This window comes from Myotis daubentonii, chromosome 14 (genome assembly GCF_963259705.1).
Source record: "Myotis daubentonii chromosome 14, mMyoDau2.1, whole genome shotgun sequence".
NCBI classification, from domain to species: Eukaryota; Metazoa; Chordata; class Mammalia; order Chiroptera; family Vespertilionidae; genus Myotis; species Myotis daubentonii.
Window position 1 is genome coordinate 56,483,015 of NC_081853.1, and position 17,454 is coordinate 56,500,468.

At 60.4% G+C, this 17,454-nt stretch overlaps 1 protein-coding gene across 9 annotated transcripts in view; it reads left to right on the forward strand.

Annotated features, from left to right (window-relative positions):
• ITPR1 (inositol 1,4,5-trisphosphate receptor type 1) overlaps positions 1-17,454 on the forward strand; it is a 173,759-nt gene that overhangs the window by 103,971 nt on the left and 52,334 nt on the right. For 5 of the 9 annotated variants that reach the window (XM_059664569.1, XM_059664570.1, XM_059664571.1 and 2 more), the window contains 7 exons: positions 513-641; positions 1,002-1,122; positions 1,981-2,165; positions 4,334-4,482; positions 5,759-5,870; positions 9,494-9,526; positions 16,790-16,825. In XM_059664569.1, the coding sequence (XP_059520552.1) occupies positions 513-641; positions 1,002-1,122; positions 1,981-2,165; positions 4,334-4,482; positions 5,759-5,870; positions 9,494-9,526; positions 16,790-16,825 (765 nt within the window). The remainder of the gene's footprint in view (positions 1-512; positions 642-1,001; positions 1,123-1,980; positions 2,166-4,333; positions 4,483-5,758; positions 5,871-9,493; positions 9,527-16,789; positions 16,826-17,454) is intronic. The other 4 variants (XM_059664572.1, XM_059664574.1, XM_059664573.1 and 1 more) reach the window with 1 other exon arrangement.

Here is a 17,454-nt window from a genome sequence, read left to right on the forward strand (position 1 = left end):
CACTAATTCGTGGCACCAGGAGGCAGACGTGGCTGTTCTGTGTTCAGACGTCTCATCTCCCCCTTTTACTCTTGGCCGGGACTAGGTTTTACTGGCCAAGCTGCAGGCACGGCCGGTCATTTCCGGTTCTGGTTCCACCTGGGTGGGGTGATGTGAAGGGACCCCCGGGACGTAGTAGATCGGATTATAGGTTTCCTCGCCCTTGCCGACACGTTTCTCCTCGGCCCCTCCCCGAGCTGGAGCGTTGATGTCACAGGCGTGTGTGCATTTCACCTAGGGTTCCTGGCCCTTGGATCCCGCAGGCTGGGAGCCAGACTGGGAGCCAGACTGGAATCGAGGCCTCCCTCCCGTTCCTTTAACTCAGGGTCAGGGCTCGGAGCTTCCTACCACGGCCCTCCCTCAGGGAGAGACCCTGACCTGCAGGCCTGCCCTGCGTGTGAGGGGGGGCAGGAGCGGCCGGGGCTGTGTGCAGGCCTGTGTGGGTGTGTCTAAGGCGGGCGGCCGTCCCGCAGGCCTGCAACAACACGAGTGACCGGCGGCACGCGGACTCCATCCTGGAGAAGTACGTGACCGAGATCGTCATGAGCATTGTGACCACGTTCTTCAGCTCCCCCTTCTCCGACCAGAGCACCACGCTGCAGGTAGGGGGAGGGGCTGCAGGTAGGGGGAGGGGCTGCAGGTGGGGGGCATTGATGGGCCTGAGCAGGGGATGCTGGGGGTGGCGCTGGGGGAGGTGCTGCGGGAGGTGCAGGGTGGCGTCTGCGCCGCCGCCTTTCCTTGGGAGAACAGCTGTGCAGGAGCCTGTTTCCAGGCTTCAGGTCCGCATGTGTCAGACGTGGTTGGGCAGCATCGAGTCGGTGCCCTGCCCTGAAACGCTCGGCCGGCAACACCGGAGTCCGGGTCCTCGCCGGCACCCCTCCGACCCCGGCGGGCGGGCTGGTGAACCAGGTGCGCGGCCAGGTCCGTTTCCACAACAAGCCCCCACGCCTCTCCCCTCCCAGACCCGCCAGCCGGTCTTCGTGCAGCTGCTGCAGGGCGTCTTCCGCGTCTACCACTGCAACTGGCTGGCGCCCGGCCAGAAGGCCGCGGTGGAGGGCTGCATCCGCGTGCTCTCCGACGTGGGTAAGACGCGGTCGGGCCCCACGTCTGACTGTGAGGGAAGCCCCCGCTGCCCGTCTTCTCCGCGGCTCCGCACAGAGCCCGGCCTGGAGCGAGGCCCCTGTTCCTAATCCGCGGTCACCGTCCAGGCCGCAGCTCCCAGAGCCAGAAGCCGTCTCTCCCCGAGAAACACGGGCTTGGAGAAGGAGCTTCCCTGTTAGGCGGTGCAGCTCTCGGCACGTCCAGTGCCGTGCGCTTACCCAGGGCCTGGGAGGTCCCTCACAGGAAGTCACTGGTGTCCACGTAGCCCGTAGAAATGTGATGACCCCGGAGCACCTTTCGGGAGCAGGGTGCCCTGTCCCTTTAGCCTCTCGGGGGTGAGCGGGAAAACAGTGCATCGGCCAAACGAGTGTCCCATCTTGATAATTCTCACAATATTGGGGCCGAAACCCATTGCACTTGGACTTCCCGAACTGTGTGGCCTCAGCATTTTTTAAAAACATCTTCATCGTTGAAAGTATGACAGACGTCCGTTTCCCCATTGACCCCTTCTAGCCCGCCCCGCCCCGCCCCAGGCCTTGACCACACTGTGTGCCCAGGGTTATGCATCTAAGCAGACAAGGCCTTCGGTTGATCTCTTCCCTCCCACCCCCCAGAGCATTTAACACCCTCAGAGCTGCCCCCCCAACTCACTCACGTTGGGAGCCTCCCCGCAGGGTGGCAGCCCACTGAGCTCCCGTTCACACTGGGGGTCCGCGAGCTGGCGCGTGTGCACACGGAGCCTCTGCGGGGGGGGGGGGGGGGGGGGAGGAAAGGGTGTGATGTGGCCGCGGAGCCTCTGCAGGGGTGAGGCTGCAGGCTCACGCGTCGCCTTCTCCGCAGCCAAGAGCCGGGCCATCGCCATCCCCGTGGACCTGGACAGCCAGGTGAACAACCTCTTCCTCAAGTCCCACAACATCGTGCAGAAGACGGCCCTGAACTGGCGGCTGTCCGCCCGCAACGCGGCGCGCCGGGACTCGGTGCTGGCCGCCTCCAGGGACTACCGCAACATCATCGAGAGGCTGCAGGTACTGCCGGTGGGCAGCGAGCCTGCCTGGCGGGGGCGGCCCGCACCCAGCTGTGCTTCTGGAGCCAGAGAAAGGCCCAGGCGGGCGGAGGGGGAGGCGGTGCCGTGAGCGCAGTCAGAGGCCCACGGACAGACCAGGAGGGGAGCTGCCGGCGAGGGCAGAGCTCCCCACAGTCGCGGTCTTTAAAGGCTACTCGTAGGTTTGCAGGTTTCTTTCCGAAGCCTGGGGACCGTGCGCCTCTGGGGAGGGAATATTATGCGTGTTCTTGGAGAGTAAAATGAAACGCAGAAGGGCAGATGCTGCTTGTTAGAAAGCCGTGGCCAGGGGCTAACGGGTCCTCAGCGTCTACTGAGTTCTTGTCTGAGTCCTTGGCATTAGGAGACTGCCCGGGACAGCGGAGGTGGCCGGGAAGGCAGGACAGTCACTCGCAGGCTCAACGCTTGTGTGATTAACCCCATGCAGACACCCCTCGCTTAACCCTGGCCCCCTCCCTGCCATCGCTTCGCCGTCTTTGTCTGTCGGTCTCCCCGATTGTCGAATGTCATACATTGGACGACACAGTGCGAATCGGCTGCCGTGTCGGGTCCAGACCTTGCAAAGAGGCCGGGTTTCACGTGCACGGTGTCGAAGTGCCATCCAATCCCATCCTTGCTGTCGACGAGTGGAGGTTTGTGAGTTAGCACCAGCACCGATGGGATCGGAGGAGAGGAAGTGGGGTGCTTTCCAAGAGGAACCTCTCCAGGAAACCGATGAAACCCTCAGAGGATTTGCAACAGTGACCCTCTCTTTTTGACTGTGCGGGGAAAGTTGATAGGAATTAAGGAATGTTGCAATCCCATTGGGGAAATTCCTGCCCCCCACCCACAAGAATTAGTTTGATTCATTCATGTATTCTAAATACTATCGAGTGATTATAAATGTTGTCAAACATAAGATAAAGTTACAGCCACATATTTTAGGTTTAGTTTCTGGGCAAAAGACCCATCGATTTTTCATTGACCACGACCCATGAAATTTGGGCCCCAGTTGGGGTGAACGCAAGGTCAGTGGCCTTTCCCATGTGAGTCTCCTTGGTTCTCTGGCTCCTCCTGTGTTACCCAGCATGCCGTGTTCTGCCCGGCCCGTCTGAGCCAGGATGGCTGTAGCGAGGGTCTCGTCACCGAGCCATCGGCCAGCGGCAGCATCTTTGGGAGATAATTTCTCATGTGTTTCCTGCCATCTGCCTTTAGACGGTGTTCGTTGTGTTGGTTTTGCTGCTCTTTCAACTTCTCTCTGTTTTCCTCTCCTGCAGCTGTGTGTGTTGCATTTGAAGACCATCATGCTATCAGGGTACATGTATTTAGCATGTTGATACCGCATGTTCATTCATTTGTGTTCTCATTTCTGTATGACTTTTTAGTCCATGAATAATTCATGCTCATTGAAAGTAATTGGACAGGACTCCATGCCAGTACAGAGAAGAAAATCAGCAGCTCCCGTAATCCCACCACCAAGGCCACTGTGATGTCTTTTTAAAAAAATATTTATTATTATTATTATTTTAATCCTCACCCAAGGGTATTTTTCCATCGAATTTTAGGGAGAGTGGAAGAGAGAGGGAGAGACAGAGAGAAACATCGATGTGAGAGAAACACATTGTTTGGTTGCCTCCTGCATGTGCCCCAACCAGGGCCTGGGCTGGGGAGGAGCCTGCAGCCGAGGTACGTGCCCTGGATCAGAATCGATCCCGGGACCCTCCGGTTCGCAGGCCGGCGCTCTACCCACTGAGCCACAGCAGCCAGGGCCCATGATGTCTGAATAGCGGGTGGTGCGTACCCTTTAGAGCTGACGTTTATAAAAGTTGGATCGTAGAGTCCACACCCCCGCGTGACCCTTTGTCGCGCTCACATCGTAGACGTCGTCCCAGGTGGTCGGTCGAACGTATTTCGCGTCCGGTTTTAACATCGGCGGGACGGTCCCGCGAGGAGCGTAGAGCCCGTCCGGAAAGGAGGCGGGTGGGAGTGGGCCTGCGTGTGCTTTGCCTCCTGCCCCGGGGCCGATGCGCCAGGCAACCGAAGGGCAGCGGCGAACGGCGCGTGGCGGTCCCTCTAACCCGGCGAGTCTCGGCGTGTGGAGGCGAGACGTGTGCGCTCGCCCTCCCGCCCGCTCACCGCGCTGCTCCCTCCCAGGACATCGTCTCGGCGCTGGAGGACCGGCTGCGGCCGCTGGTGCAGGCCGAGCTGTCCGTGCTGGTGGACGTGCTGCACCGGCCGGAGCTGCTCTTCCCGGAGAACACGGACGCCCGGAGGAAGTGCGAGAGCGGGGGCTTCATCTGCAAGTGAGCGGCCCTCCCCGGGGGTCGGGGGTCAGTCTCGGGGCCCGGGGACCCGACCCAGCAGTGGCTCCCGAGGCAGGAAACGCTGGCCTGGTTTTCAGCTTTGCTGAGCGCAAGGTCACGGCCCTGCCCCACCGTCCCAGTGTGTGGGTTCGCTGTGGTTTGGGCAAGAATGTCTCCCTTTTTTCTTCTTCTTTTTTTTTTTTTTGGTAATCCTCATTGGATTTTTTTCCATTGATTTTGATTTTTAGAGTGGAAAGGAGAGGGAGAGGCACAGAGAGAGAGAGAAACATCGATATGAGAGACACACTGATGGTTACCTCCCGCACGCCTGCAATTGAGGTGCGTGCCCTTGACCAGAATCGAACCCAGGACCCTTCAGTCCGCGGGCCGACGTTCTCTCCACTGAGCCAAAGCGGCCAGGGTGAGAATGCCTCCTCTAACTGCAGGCCCCGTTCATGCGTCTTCCACTCAGCAAGGACTGACAGCGCCCGCTGTGGGCTGCGACATGGCCCGAAAAAGGTCTCCCCCGTCCTGCCCTCGAAACTCTCCAGGCCTGTGGGGCCTCACAGCCTTCCTAAAACTTTGTCGTTTCTTTGTGCTGTGGAGCCATCAGCTAAGACGAAGAGCTGTCCCAGGCCAGACACCGAGGTCGGCCGTTGGCTGAACTTGACCGTGGGCTGGGCCCTGGAGTTTGCCTTTCTGAGTCTTCCCAAGGACCAGGGGGCCGTGTGCTGGCCCAGCCATTGTCGTCATGAGGTCTTGGGCTCTGCTGGCGTATTTTAGCCACGTGACTGGCAACCCTCAGGGGATAAGCAGCAGATGGGGGGACCGCTCCTCCTTTCTCTGTGACAGGGGCCCTCAGACTACGGCCCGCGGGCCACATGCAAATACAAATATTGTATTTGTTCCCGTTTTGTTTTTTTACTTCAACATAAGATATGTGCCGTGTGCATAGGAATTTGTTCATAGTGTTTTTTTAAACTATAGTCCGGCCCTTCAACGGTCTGAGGGACAGTGAACGGGCCCCCTGTTTACAAAGTTTGAGGACCCCTGCAGTCTGTGAGGTCAGTCTCTGGGGTGTGGGCGCTCCTGCTCAGAGGGTGTGTTTGCTGTCACCGGCCAGCAGGTGGCACCATTGAGACGCCGTCGCTGACTGCGCAGGGAGCCCTTGGTCAGTGTTTGCTCATGAACCGAGGAGTCCCCGTCAGTGGCCGGGACCTGTGTTTTGTTACTGGAGGTCCTTGCAGGGGTGTAACGTGTTCCCCCCCCCCCCCAGGCTGATAAAACACACCAAACAGCTGCTGGAGGAGAACGAGGAGAAGCTGTGCATTAAGGTCCTGCAGACGCTGCGGGAGATGATGACCAAGGACCGCGGCTACGGCGAGAAGGTACCGCCCCGCGTCCCACCTTAGAGCCAGGCGTCGCTGGGAAGCCCCGTGGAGGGTTAGAGAGCCGCCCCGTTCGGGCGCGGTGACCTGACCGAGAGGTTCGCTGCTTTTAAAGCCGCGCCTCCGGCCCCTGGAGCAGCTGAAAGACAGACTGACTCCTTTCAAAGCAGAAAACTTAGTTCTCGCCCAGAGGCCGCTGGTCGCATAAGTTGTTGTTGAGAAATGGCGATGGGATTTCCCATCTGTTTACGTTCCCAGTGCGGACGCCAATGTCGTTCCTGCCTCAGGAGGCGAGGTGCTGGCTGCGGCTCCGCTCTGAGCCCGCTGTGCTCACCTGCCTCCTGCAGGATGCTGCACGGTCCTCCCGCGTTAACAGACTCCCCAGTTCTGCCTGGAACCCGGGCAGGTGAACGCGTCACCGTTTCTACTGGAGGTGGTGACACGGGCAGGCCTGGGTGTGACAGTGTGTACGGGAGCGAGGGTGTGCGGGGAGAGGGTGTGTGGGAAGAGGCTGTGCAGGGAGAGGGTGTGTGGGGAGAGGGTGTGTAGGGAGAGGGTGTGCATGGGAGCGAGGGTGTACATGGGAGCGAGGGTGTGCAGGGAGAGGCTGTGCAGGGAGAGGCTGTTCAAGGAGAGGCTGTGCAGGGAGAGGGTGTGAAGGGAGAGGGTGTGCATGGGAGCGAGGGTGTGCAAGGAGAGGCTGTGCAGGGAGAGGGTGTGCATGGGAGCGAGGGTGTGCAAGGAGAGGCTGTGCAGGGAGAGGCTGTGCAGGGAGAGGGTGTGCAGGGAGAGGGTGTGCAGGGAGAGAGTGTGCGCAGAGAGGGTGTGTGGGAAGAGGCTGTGCGGGGAGAGGGTGTGCAGGGAGAGAGTGTGCGCGGAGAGGGTGTGTGGGAAGAGGCTGTGCAGGGAGAGGCTGTGCAGGGAGAGAGTGTGCGGGGAACGTTCCCATTGCCCCTACCCCAGGCCTGGGCCTGCGTTGAGATGACAGCAGTTTTCCTTCAAAGGTGATGACGTTCAGGAACTGTCCCCTGGTGACAGCCAGGTGGGGCGAGCAGCACAGGCTGCAGGCGTCTGGCTGTCTCACCTGGTAGTCAGTCCCGCTGTTACTGTGGGAGCCTTTGAAGAAGAAGAAATAAAACTGAACAGCAGCGCCCCTTCCTCCATCGCCCCTTCCTCCACCGCCCCAGACCATCAGGCCCTTCGCTGTCACCGCGCGTTTGAAGTGTGTCCATCAGAAGAGGAGTGAGTGCTGACTGACTAGGACATAAGTATCTGAGCTCAGTGGGAGTTTGGGGAGAAGCCAGCCAGGAAAGCGTTAGTGAATGCGCAGAATAGATGCAAAGAGCAGTGCCAGGCAGGAATGAGGAGGAGAGGCCTGGAGCGGGGGTGACAGCTGGGGTGCCCCAGGCAGGAAGGAGGAGTGGCTGCAGATACAGCGGCCAGGAGAGGGGGTGACAGCCCGGGGTGCCCCAGGCAGGTAAAGAGGAACCACCTATTCCATCAGGGCTTTCTTTTTCTTAAAGAGGCCTTTAAAAACTGTTTGTAAAGTATGATTCTAGTGCAGGGGTGGGCAAACTTTTTGACTCGAGGGCCACAATGGGTTCTTAAACTGGACCGGAGGCCGGAACAAAAGCGTGGATGGAGTGTTTGTGTGAACTAATATAAATTCAAAGTAAACATCATTACATAAAAGGGTACGTCTTTTTTTTTTTTTTTCAGTTTTATTCATTTCAAATGGGCCGGATCCGGCCCGCGGGCCGTAGTTTGCCCACAGCTGTTCTGGTGGCACAGATTCCCTCCATCACACAGCAGAGGCCACTGAGGAGCCTAAATGAGCTGTGAATATACTTGCACGTTTGGGGCATAAAACTGGATTTTAAAAATCCAGCGGAGACCACAGTTTTCTCTAGAATTTCTGCTCCTTTTGTGACCAAGGTCCTTAGAGTAAGCGGGTGTCCCAGCTCCCCAGGCTGCTCCAGTTGGGGTTGCGCTTCCTTGTCCCCTGGAGGGAGAGGCGTGGGGAGCTGGGGAGCCATGGCTGGCGGGCGAGTCCGCCAGGGTGCCTGGGCCATGTGGAGGGTTCAGTCCTCGCTGCCGGTCCCTGCCCGCTGGTGCCACCTGGGAGCACGTGGGCACGGGGCCCTGAGGGGCTGTGGCCCTCCCTGTTACAGAGCTCCTCAAGGTGCCCGCCGGGGCGTGAGGGGGATGGGGGGAGCACCCGTGAGAGTCGGGATCCCGGAGAGCTCCGGAGGCACCCGCTCAGGCCTCTGCCAGCAAGAGGAAGAATCAGGCCATCAGGTAGAGAGAGGCTGGAGGCAGGTGACAGCTCTGTCCAGTCTTGTGCATCCCTCCCATGAAAGAGTGCGACGGAGGACCTTCTAGAAACCTGAGCCTCTAAAAACAAAGTCGATAAAAACATATTTAAAAACACGCACAGACACAACTTCCCACAGCCACACGTCTCTGACGTAGACTCAGACGCGGTCCCTGACTCCTAGGGGATCCTCAACACCCACCCCCACCCACCCCCACCCCCGCACCCTGCAGGGAAGGGGCGTGGCTGCCCTGTGTGCTGGCTCCTCCCCGGCGGCCGCAGGGCGTTCATTAAGCTGCTGTTAAGTTACTGGGCAGAGTTTTGGAAAGAAGCTCCGAGGCCAGGAGTGAATGTAGAAGGATCTCCGGGGATTGATTTAAGCCCCAGGTTCCCTCTGAGCGGGGTAGCGATTCCATTACTGCAGAGCCGTGACCTCGGGTAACATTGGGGTTTGCCTTTCACGCAGACCGTCAGCCCCTGGCGGCCACCCGCTGCCTTTCTCTCTGAAGAAGCCATGTGTGTGTATGTGAGCGTTTCAGGCGCCACGATTTCAGCAGCAGCTAAACTTGCTAAATGTTAGCGCAGCCTAATAATGATAATCCCTCAGGTCCTCCCTCTGTCCTGCAACAGGCAGCCTGTGACCAGCTCTTGGTCTTTCTCGGACTCGATGCCAGTGGATGGTTACTAACATCGCTCGAGTTGGCACGCACCGCCTCCGGCCGAGTGTTTTCTTGAATTACGAGCAGCCCCGGTATTTAGAGAGTCCGGGCTTGGGGCGTCCAGCCCCCGCTTGAACAACGCGGGCTCGAGCTGCGAGGGCCCACGCACGTGCCCATTTGCCTCTGCTCGAACTCGCCTTGTGCGAGGCTCAACCGTGTGGGTCTGTGGCTTGGCGAAGTGGAAGCCAATCCGGATTCACCCCAACTGGGCCTGGACCGCAGCCCCCCGCTCCGGGATGGCAAAATGGGTGGGAAGAAAGCCTTCCCTCCTGAGCTGAGTGGGTCCGACCCCCGCCTCCACCCTGCCCTTTCCCGCCCTCTTCCCCCAGCCCCTGGGTCTCGGCGGGGACAGAGCCCTGGCCCTCAGCGATGGGCCGTGCCACGTCCACGCAGACCTGGGAAGGCGGGTTCCGGCCCCCGGTCACGTGACTGCCCCGGGGACAGCCTCCTGGGAGGCACGGAGGCGTCCAGGGTGCCCTCTGACACGCTTCGCCCTGCAGCGCTCAGACCCGCTGGCCGCGGTCTCACGCCCCCGCTGGCTCTGCCTATCCTAACGTTTCCTCCTCTTCTCTCCCTCTTCTCTCTTCCAGCTCATTTCCATTGATGAACTGGAGAACGCCGAGGTCTAATTTCCTTGTTTTTCCATGTCGTGCTGCTGTTCCCCGTGCCCTGTGGCCTGTCCCGTCTCTGTCGCCTCGTGTCTGCCTGTGTATGTGCGGTGGGAACGAGTCTCGGTGCTCTGTGTCCGTGGTGTTGGCCTTGCCCGTGCGCGGGCGGGCCATTTGTCCATTTGTCCCTGGGGGCCCTGTCTGAGTCTCGCTAGGGGCGCTCCCCACTGAGATGAGTCCGTCCCTGCCTGGGGTGTCCCCTGCACTTGGGGTGGGCGCTGCCAGCAGCCTGTCCGGAGCTCGCAGAGCTTGTCTCCATGCAGAGCATCAGACGCGGAGGCCGGTGCCTGCGTGGGCACAGTTTGAATGTGTTTCTGAAAACCAGTGCCCTCTTGGTCTCCATGTTGGAAAGGGCTGAGTGCGGGGGGGGGGGGGTCACACTTAATTTTGCCAGAGAGCGAACCCCAGGTGCCCCTGGGCCTCCCCGGCTGCACCACGGGCCTGCGGTGGGTCAGGGGCGCCCGCGGCCTCGGGTCCGGGAAGGTGCCACCCTGCGACCAGGAGGTTGTTGGGTTGTCTGGTGCCTGGCAGGTTCGCCCTGGAGCCCCGCGATGAGCAGCCCTTCTGTCTGGGAGTCGGGGGCGCTGGCGCATTTTCTGTTTTGTGAATGTCTGTCGGTTTCTTGCCATGCCTTAGGACGAGCTTTGTAGGCGGTGTTAGAAAAGGTCCATTGGGGATTCACGGGTATCATGGGGGAGTTTATTGTGCTGGAACCGAGCACACGGGAAGAACATTTTGACTTTCAAAAAGTCACTTTTTGGCACGCTCCCTCCGATGTTCCCGCCGCCTCCTGGTGGGCCGGAAGGCCTCCTCCCGGGGGTGGGATGTGTGGCTCTCTCTGCAGTCCACCGACCGCGTTTTAGAAACGCGCAGGGCTGCTTCGCGACCGCCTGAGGGGAGTTTGCATCGCAGATGTGAGCACCAAACGAGACCTGAGGCTTCTGACCTCAGGAATGGAGCTCAGAGAGGTTAAGCCGCTGGTCTCAGGTCACACAGCTAAATGGCGCTAAACGAGGACCAGTACTCGAGGCTTCCAGACACAGACTTTCCCTTCGGTGAGCCCCACACCAGGCAGGCCCCACACCAGGGGGCCACGCCCTCCGGACGCGCAGGAGCTGAGAAACACAGAAGGCCGTGCAGCACGCGGCTTCAGGAACCACGGTAACAACTTGCTTTCTGCCGCTTCCTGTTGAGTCCTCCTTCCCGGGTCCTGCACCAGAAATCCTCCCACATCCAACGCTGCCTCTGCATGCGGCCCCAGTGCACCCTCGCCTCCACCTCGCGTCGGAATGCCTCGCTGATGTGGATTTTTCCTCTGAAGATGGAGGTGGAGGTTCTGTTCGCTTCAGTACACGTTGTCGGGAAAGGCCGGCCGTCCTGGTCGGAGCCGGGGGAGTTGTTAATCTGCCGCTTTACACGGAGTGAGCTGCGATGTGTTTGCTGCTCAGGGTCGAAGGCGGGGCCCGGGGTGCCGCCCCCTTGGGGAGCGCCTGCCCCTGGGAGCAGGTGTGTTTATAATTGTCGCCAGGAAACAGAGCCCTGTCTGTTTATGAAGGACGACTCCTGGCAGCGCCTTGGGTTCTTTGAAAAATTCCCCGAGGAAGCAACTGCGGAGCCCTCTCCCTTGTTGCCCCTGGCAACCCTCCCAGCCCGGGACACTGTCCCCAGGCCTTTGTCCCAAGGGCTGTTCTGGAAACTCCCGCTCCTGCGGTGTGTGCGCTGGGGAGGCCGCCACCGCCTGGGGCTCAGCACACGCTCAGTGCGGTTCCCGCTGGTGGGGGGTCGGGGGGGCAGGCCTCCGCAGAAACTGCCCACCAGCCCCTGACCCTGGGCGGCACCTCGTGACCTGGTGACCCCTGTGGGGAAGGCCACGGCCCTGGGTGCAAAGCCGGGGCGCCTGGGGGAGAGGTGCGCGGGCGAGTGGAGGGTCCCTGTGCGGAAGGGCCTGGTGCGGGGCCTGGTGCGGGGCCTGCCAGCTCTTCCAGGACAAACCTTCCTGGGAACCAGGAGAGGAGGTCCCCTTCCTTTCTGCCTTCGGCAAAAAGGGGGGTCTCCATCCTCACCTCCTGGTTTTGCCATCTCCTTGGGGAGCTTGGGAGGGTGCAGGGGAGGGCGGGGGCGGAAACCGCGGGCATTGATGTCCTGCTCACGGGCGGACAGCTTGCTGCCTCGTGCCAACGTATCCACACAAATCAAGACTCAGAGCATTTTCATCAGCCCAGAGAGGCCGCCTTCCCACTCGGGGCTGTGCCGGGCAGCGGTGGTGCTGAAGACGTCCTGGACGCGACCGATACTCGAAGTCTGTTCCACTCCGGACGCGACGCGGGGGCCTGGAGGGAGTGGCGCCCTAACCCAGTGTCGGCTCTGGGGCTCCTGGTTTCCTGGGGAGACGGCCAGTGGTGCAGATCAGTGTTGGATGCGAGCCCCCGCCCTGAGGAGCAGCGTGGGAGGGAGAAGGGGGGTACCCAGAGCATGTCGTCGGGGAACCTTGGAGCAGGGAGCTCAGGAGGTGGCACGGGCCACCCTCTAAACTGTGTAGCGCTGCTCTCACTGAAGGGCGGCCTCGGGGAGGCGCACCAGCCCAGAGCAGAAGCCGCCGCGGCCCACGCGTGTGTCTAGGAGAAGGACGTGTCCGGCTTGTGCGGTGGCCCTGGACCGGCTGCCCTTGCGTGCAGTTGAGGGGAGGTCCCGCTTCATCACCGTCCGGGGACCGAGAACTCGCCGGGGCCCCTGGAGCCGGCCAGCACCTCCGCCTTCCTGCCCCGCCACAGAGAAGCTGGCTGCAGCCCCGCGCGGAGGGCTGGGTCCCGCGCGGAGGGTGGCAGCTCATCCTGTGCCCCAGCTTCTCCGGGAGCCACTGGGCGCTGTAACGTTCAGGCGGAGAGAGGCACGGCGTTCCTTGGGGCGCCGGCAGGGGGCGCGCTCGTGCCGCCGAGGCCCGCGGCGCTGTCCTACTTTCCCAGGCTGCGCGGGGCTGGCTGGGCACCTGCCAGCAGCATCCAGGCGGCAGTTACATAAGCGCGTCTTTTTCCTGGAATTTAGGCTCAGGCTGATGTGTGACCTTCAGCGCGATGGCCAATAGACGCAGCGGGCTGTTTACTGCTGGGCTCTGGCGGCAGGGGCGAGGGCAGGGCCTGGGAGCCTCTTTCTCTCTCTCTCTCTCTCTCTCTCTCTCTCTCTCTCTCTCTCGCTCTCGCTCTCGCTCTCGCTCTCGCTCTCTCGCGCGCTAGATTATTCCATAATGATGGAGGTTGTGTAACTGAGTCAAGTGAGAACACGTGGGGTTTTATTTAAGTGAATCTGCGTTCTCGTGGACTTGCTCTGGGCAGTGTAGGGGAAGCGACGTAACTTGCCTGCTGAGTTTGTTTCTAAAACAAATGTCCGTGTAAAGGGACTGAGCTAGCGGGTGGGGGTTGAGCGCGGTTCTGCTGACAAGCGAGGTCACTGCGTTTCAGCTCCGTTTTTCTCGCAGGGCTCTGTGCTGTCGGGAGGGCATGGGCCTTCCGAGCCCAGCCCCGGGTTTCCAGCCCCTTTGGGCTCATCTGCTCCCCGCTCTGCGTGCTGAATGGGGAGCAGGGGCTGGAGAGGGACCAGGGTTAGAGATGAGAAGTCCCCTTTGACGTGCCCAAGACTGGGCCGTAAGGCAGACGGCAATGCCCTTCCGTGGGGATGGTCCGTGGTGGGAGAGCTTATTTTGAGGGAACGCTCCAGGAGCCCTGAGGTGGTAGAGGAATGCGTGTTGAAAACTAAGGGTGTTTAGTGTCTGTGCTGGCCAATGGCACACATGGATGGAGGGACAGACGGATGGGTTGAAGGGTAGATGGACAGGTGGGTGAAGGGAGGGAGGGAGGGAGGGAGAGGTGGGTGGATAGGTTGATATTGGGTGGATGGATGGATGGATGATGGATAGGTGGGTGGATGGAAGGATAGAAGGATGGGTGGATGGATGTTTGGAAGGAAGGAATGGATGAATAGATAGGTGGATAGATAGATGATAGATGGATTGGTCAACGGGTGGATGGACATGTGTTTGCCCATTGGTCAATCAGTCTGTCCATCTATGGATGGGTGGGTGGATGCAGGGATGGGTGGTGGATGGATAGATATGAGTGGTTGCTGTTATCATCCACCAGAAATGGTAACACCAGGAAGTCCGTGGCCTCCATATCTGAGAGTGAGACAAAGTATACTCTCCTTCATTTACAGCAGAAACTCATCTCTCCGTAAAACGCTGAGCACATCATGTGTTGAAAGTGAGCGCTTTGGTGACTTACATGCTGGTCAGGGACCGCAGTCCTGCTGCCCGGCGGCCTCCCCGGAAAGGACACGGGGTTCTGTGACTTGAGGCTCATTTTGAGTTTCTGTTTCAAAGCCAGCCATGTGAAATCTGGGTTTCCTATTGCATTGAGTTTTCTATTGTCTAAAAGCATCGGGAAGACTTGAGATCAGAGACAAGCTGTGAAGTGGCCATAGAGGGCAATCGTTGGTTTCCAAGTTCAAAGCCAGGCAACATCCGATCGATCGTTGCCAACCACCTTATGGAGGGCTCAGCACCCAGGGGTGGGCCTGAGGTGGGAGGAGGCGACGCGCTCCCCCTCAGCGTGTGGTCACGGAGAAGGATCTTGCATGTAAAAAAAAATTAACTTTGATAATAAAAATGTGCTGAGAAAGTCACTCCATTCATTTGCTAAACATCCTCTCTTGCTTTGGGGATTACGTGCTGTGTTTATGTAGCTGTTGTCTGGTGTGACGTAGCTAATTGAGATGATTATATTTTTCGAAATTGCGACTTGCTGCCATACAGTGACCTTCCCCTCAAGGAAACAGGGCAGAAGTCCTCGTCGGAGGCAGCGTTGGGAAAGGCTGTTGGTGGTGGTGGTGGTGGTTGCGTGTGGGTTTTTTTTTTACCAAATTATATGCCAGGTGTGCTTGCCTGTCCCCTGCCTGCAAGCGTTGTGTGTCTGAGTGGGTCACAGTGAGAGAACTTGCCTGTTAGGAGTTATGAAATGAAGTTTACTGACAATACAGCAGGCATTACGCAATGTTTTAGCAGGAAGGAGCCTGATGAATATCTCCTTGAGCCAGGCCAGGGGGCAGGAGCCCAGAGCGTGGGGCGGCTCGGGGTGGCACGGAGAGCCCAGGGCCACAGGAGGGCCAGTCACGTGACCCCCTGGTGTCCAGGGCCCCTGGCGTCTCCCTTCTGCCCCGTGAGTGGACAGCGTGAAGCAGTCCTCCCGCTTAGAGAGTGACCCTGAAGCTGCACACCGCCATCCTTGTCTCCGAATCCTCCGTGAGACGTTCAAGGAAGAGAGATAATTCAGCCCCGGCCGGTGCAGCTCAGTGGGTAGAGCGTCCGCCTGCGGACTGAAGGGTCCCGGGTTCGATTCCCATCAAGGGCACATGCCAGGGTCGTGGACTGGATCCCCAGTGTGGGGCGAGCAAGAGGCAGCCAGTCAATGATTCTCTCTCATCATGGATGTTTCTATCTCCCTCTCCCTTTCCCTTCCTCTCTGAATGAAATCAATAAAAACATTTTTTTAAAACATTTTTTCGCACCTTGGGGGTCGACCACCAAATGGGTGGTTGAGCTGCACTGACAGCCCCGAGCCTCACAGCTGGTGCCCAGCTTCCAACCCCTGCCCCAGCCCCAGAGGTGCCCTGTCGCTGGAGCACCTCGAGGAGACCAAGGTCCCTCCCTCACAGCCTGAGCCGTGGCCTCTTTGCAGGGCCCCAGCATCCCATGGGGCCTCAGCTCCTGGCCCAGCGGGCCGGCTCTGCCTTCACAGGGGCGTGGCCTTTCCTCCAGCCCCGCCTCCTTTTGGCCCCGCCCACCTTCTCCAGGACCCAGGTTTCCCTGGGGCACCCTCTCTCCTCTCTCTCTCTCTCTCTCTCTCTCTCTCTCTCTCTCTCCCTCTCTCTCTCAGTTTAGAAAGACTGAAATGGGGGGGGGGTGTCAGCATGGTCTGCAGGAGTGGAGCCAGGACCCAAGTTCAGGGGGTTCTGAGGGGGCACTGGGGGTAGCCCTGCCCACAGCAGCCTTTCTCCCCAGAGATGTCGCAGGGGAGCCGGTCCTCAGCCTCCGAGACAGGCACAGGGGTGCGGACAGGACATGGACATGCCTGCACCCAGGGGAGGCCCCGTCAGGGAGTGGGGGTGACCGCGCCAGGCCCTGGGGGGGCTGCCCGAGCTCCTTCTGTCAGCACCACCCGCCTCCTGCCCCAGCCTCTGTGGTGTGCACTCTCTGTCTTCCTCTCTGTGAACGAACCTTTTCTAAAATAAATATATAATGTTTTAATTAACTTAAGAGAGAAAGGGAGAGAGCAATAGAAACATCAATAATGACGGCGAGAATCAGGGATCAGCTGCGTCCTGCACGCCCCCGACTGGGGATCGAGCCCACAACCCGGGCCTGTGCCCCGACCGGGAATGGAACTGTGACCTGTTCCTAGGTCAACGCTCCGCCCTGAGCCACTAAAGACGTTTCCTTCTGGTGGTGGGACTCTGCTTTGTTTCTTTCCCTGTTTTACACGCTTCCCGTCTCAGGGTCTCAGGCCGGGGCGCCCAGGGCAGCAGGATCAGGGCCCTGTAGCAGGGAGAGGGTCTCCCCTCAACAGCGCCCCCTGGTGGGCACAGGCCCCTCGCTGTGACCTTGCCGCTGTGCGTGCCCTTCAGTGTCCGTCTCGGTGTCTCTGTGGCCCGGTGTCTTTCTGGCCCCGTGTCTCTGTGGCCTGGTGTCTCTGTGGCCCCGTGTCTCTGTGGCCCCGTGTCTCTGTGGCCCCGTGTCTCTGTGGCCCGGCATCTCTGTGGCCCCGTGTCTCTGTGGCCCCGTGTCTCTGTGGCCCGGCATCTCTGTGGCCCGGCATCTCTGTGGCCCGGCGTCTCTGTGGCCCCGTGTCTCTGTGGCCCCGTGTCTCTGTGGCCCCGTGTCTCTGTGGCCCCGTGTCTCTGTGGCCCGGCATCTCTGTGGCCCGGCATCTCTGTGGCCCGGCGTCTCTGTGGCCCCGTGTCTCTGTGGCCCCGTGTCTCTGTGGCCCCGTGTCTCTGTGGCCCGGCGTCTCTGTGGCCCGGCGTCTCTGTGGCCCCGTGTCTCTGTGGCCCCGTGTCTCTGTGGCCCCGTGTCTCTGTGGCCCGGCGTCTCTGTGGCCCCGTGTCTCTGTGGCCCCGTGTCTCTGTGGCCCGGCGCATGCCCGCACTAACCTGCTCTCTCCTCCTGACCAGCTGCCGCAGGCCCCGGACCCTGAGAGCTCCACAGAGGTGTGTGCGCCCCTCCCCGCCCCGTGTCTGCGGGCTGGCGGCACGGGGGCTCCTCTGTTGTCCTGAGTGTCTGCGTTGTCATGGAGACGTGCGTGTCTGTCTGGACAGGAGCGGGAGTGTGGGGGGGACAGTCTATGGCCTGGCCTGGAACTGGGGTGGCTCTCGGGGTAGGAAAAGGTCCCAGGGGCTGGGGCTACACCCGAGGCCACTGCAGGGACGGGGGAGGCCCGAAGGCCCGCACCCAGCACTGCAGGCTTCACTGCTCCCTTGGGACCTGGGACGCAGCCCTGTCCGGCCATGAAACAGGCTCTGGGTCCCGGGCAGGGAGGATGCGCACCCGAGTCTGGGCCTGAAGGGGCTGCGTGTAGAGCCAGGTCTCGGGTGCTCTCGGCCTTGGCGCCGACCACACTCGCTAAGGGAGGGGCTGGACTCAGGGCGCCCAGAGCCACAGAGGAGCTTGGGGGGCATGTGGTCCAGGCTCCCAATCTGCTGCCAGGAAACCTCCCGAAACCCCAAGTGAGAGCGGGAGTGGGGGGGCCACATGCCGCTTCCTAACCAGCAGCGTCTCGTAGTCTCATCGGCTCTTGCTCGCCGTCGATGAAAATGCGGGCGCTGGTGGGCCGGGGAGA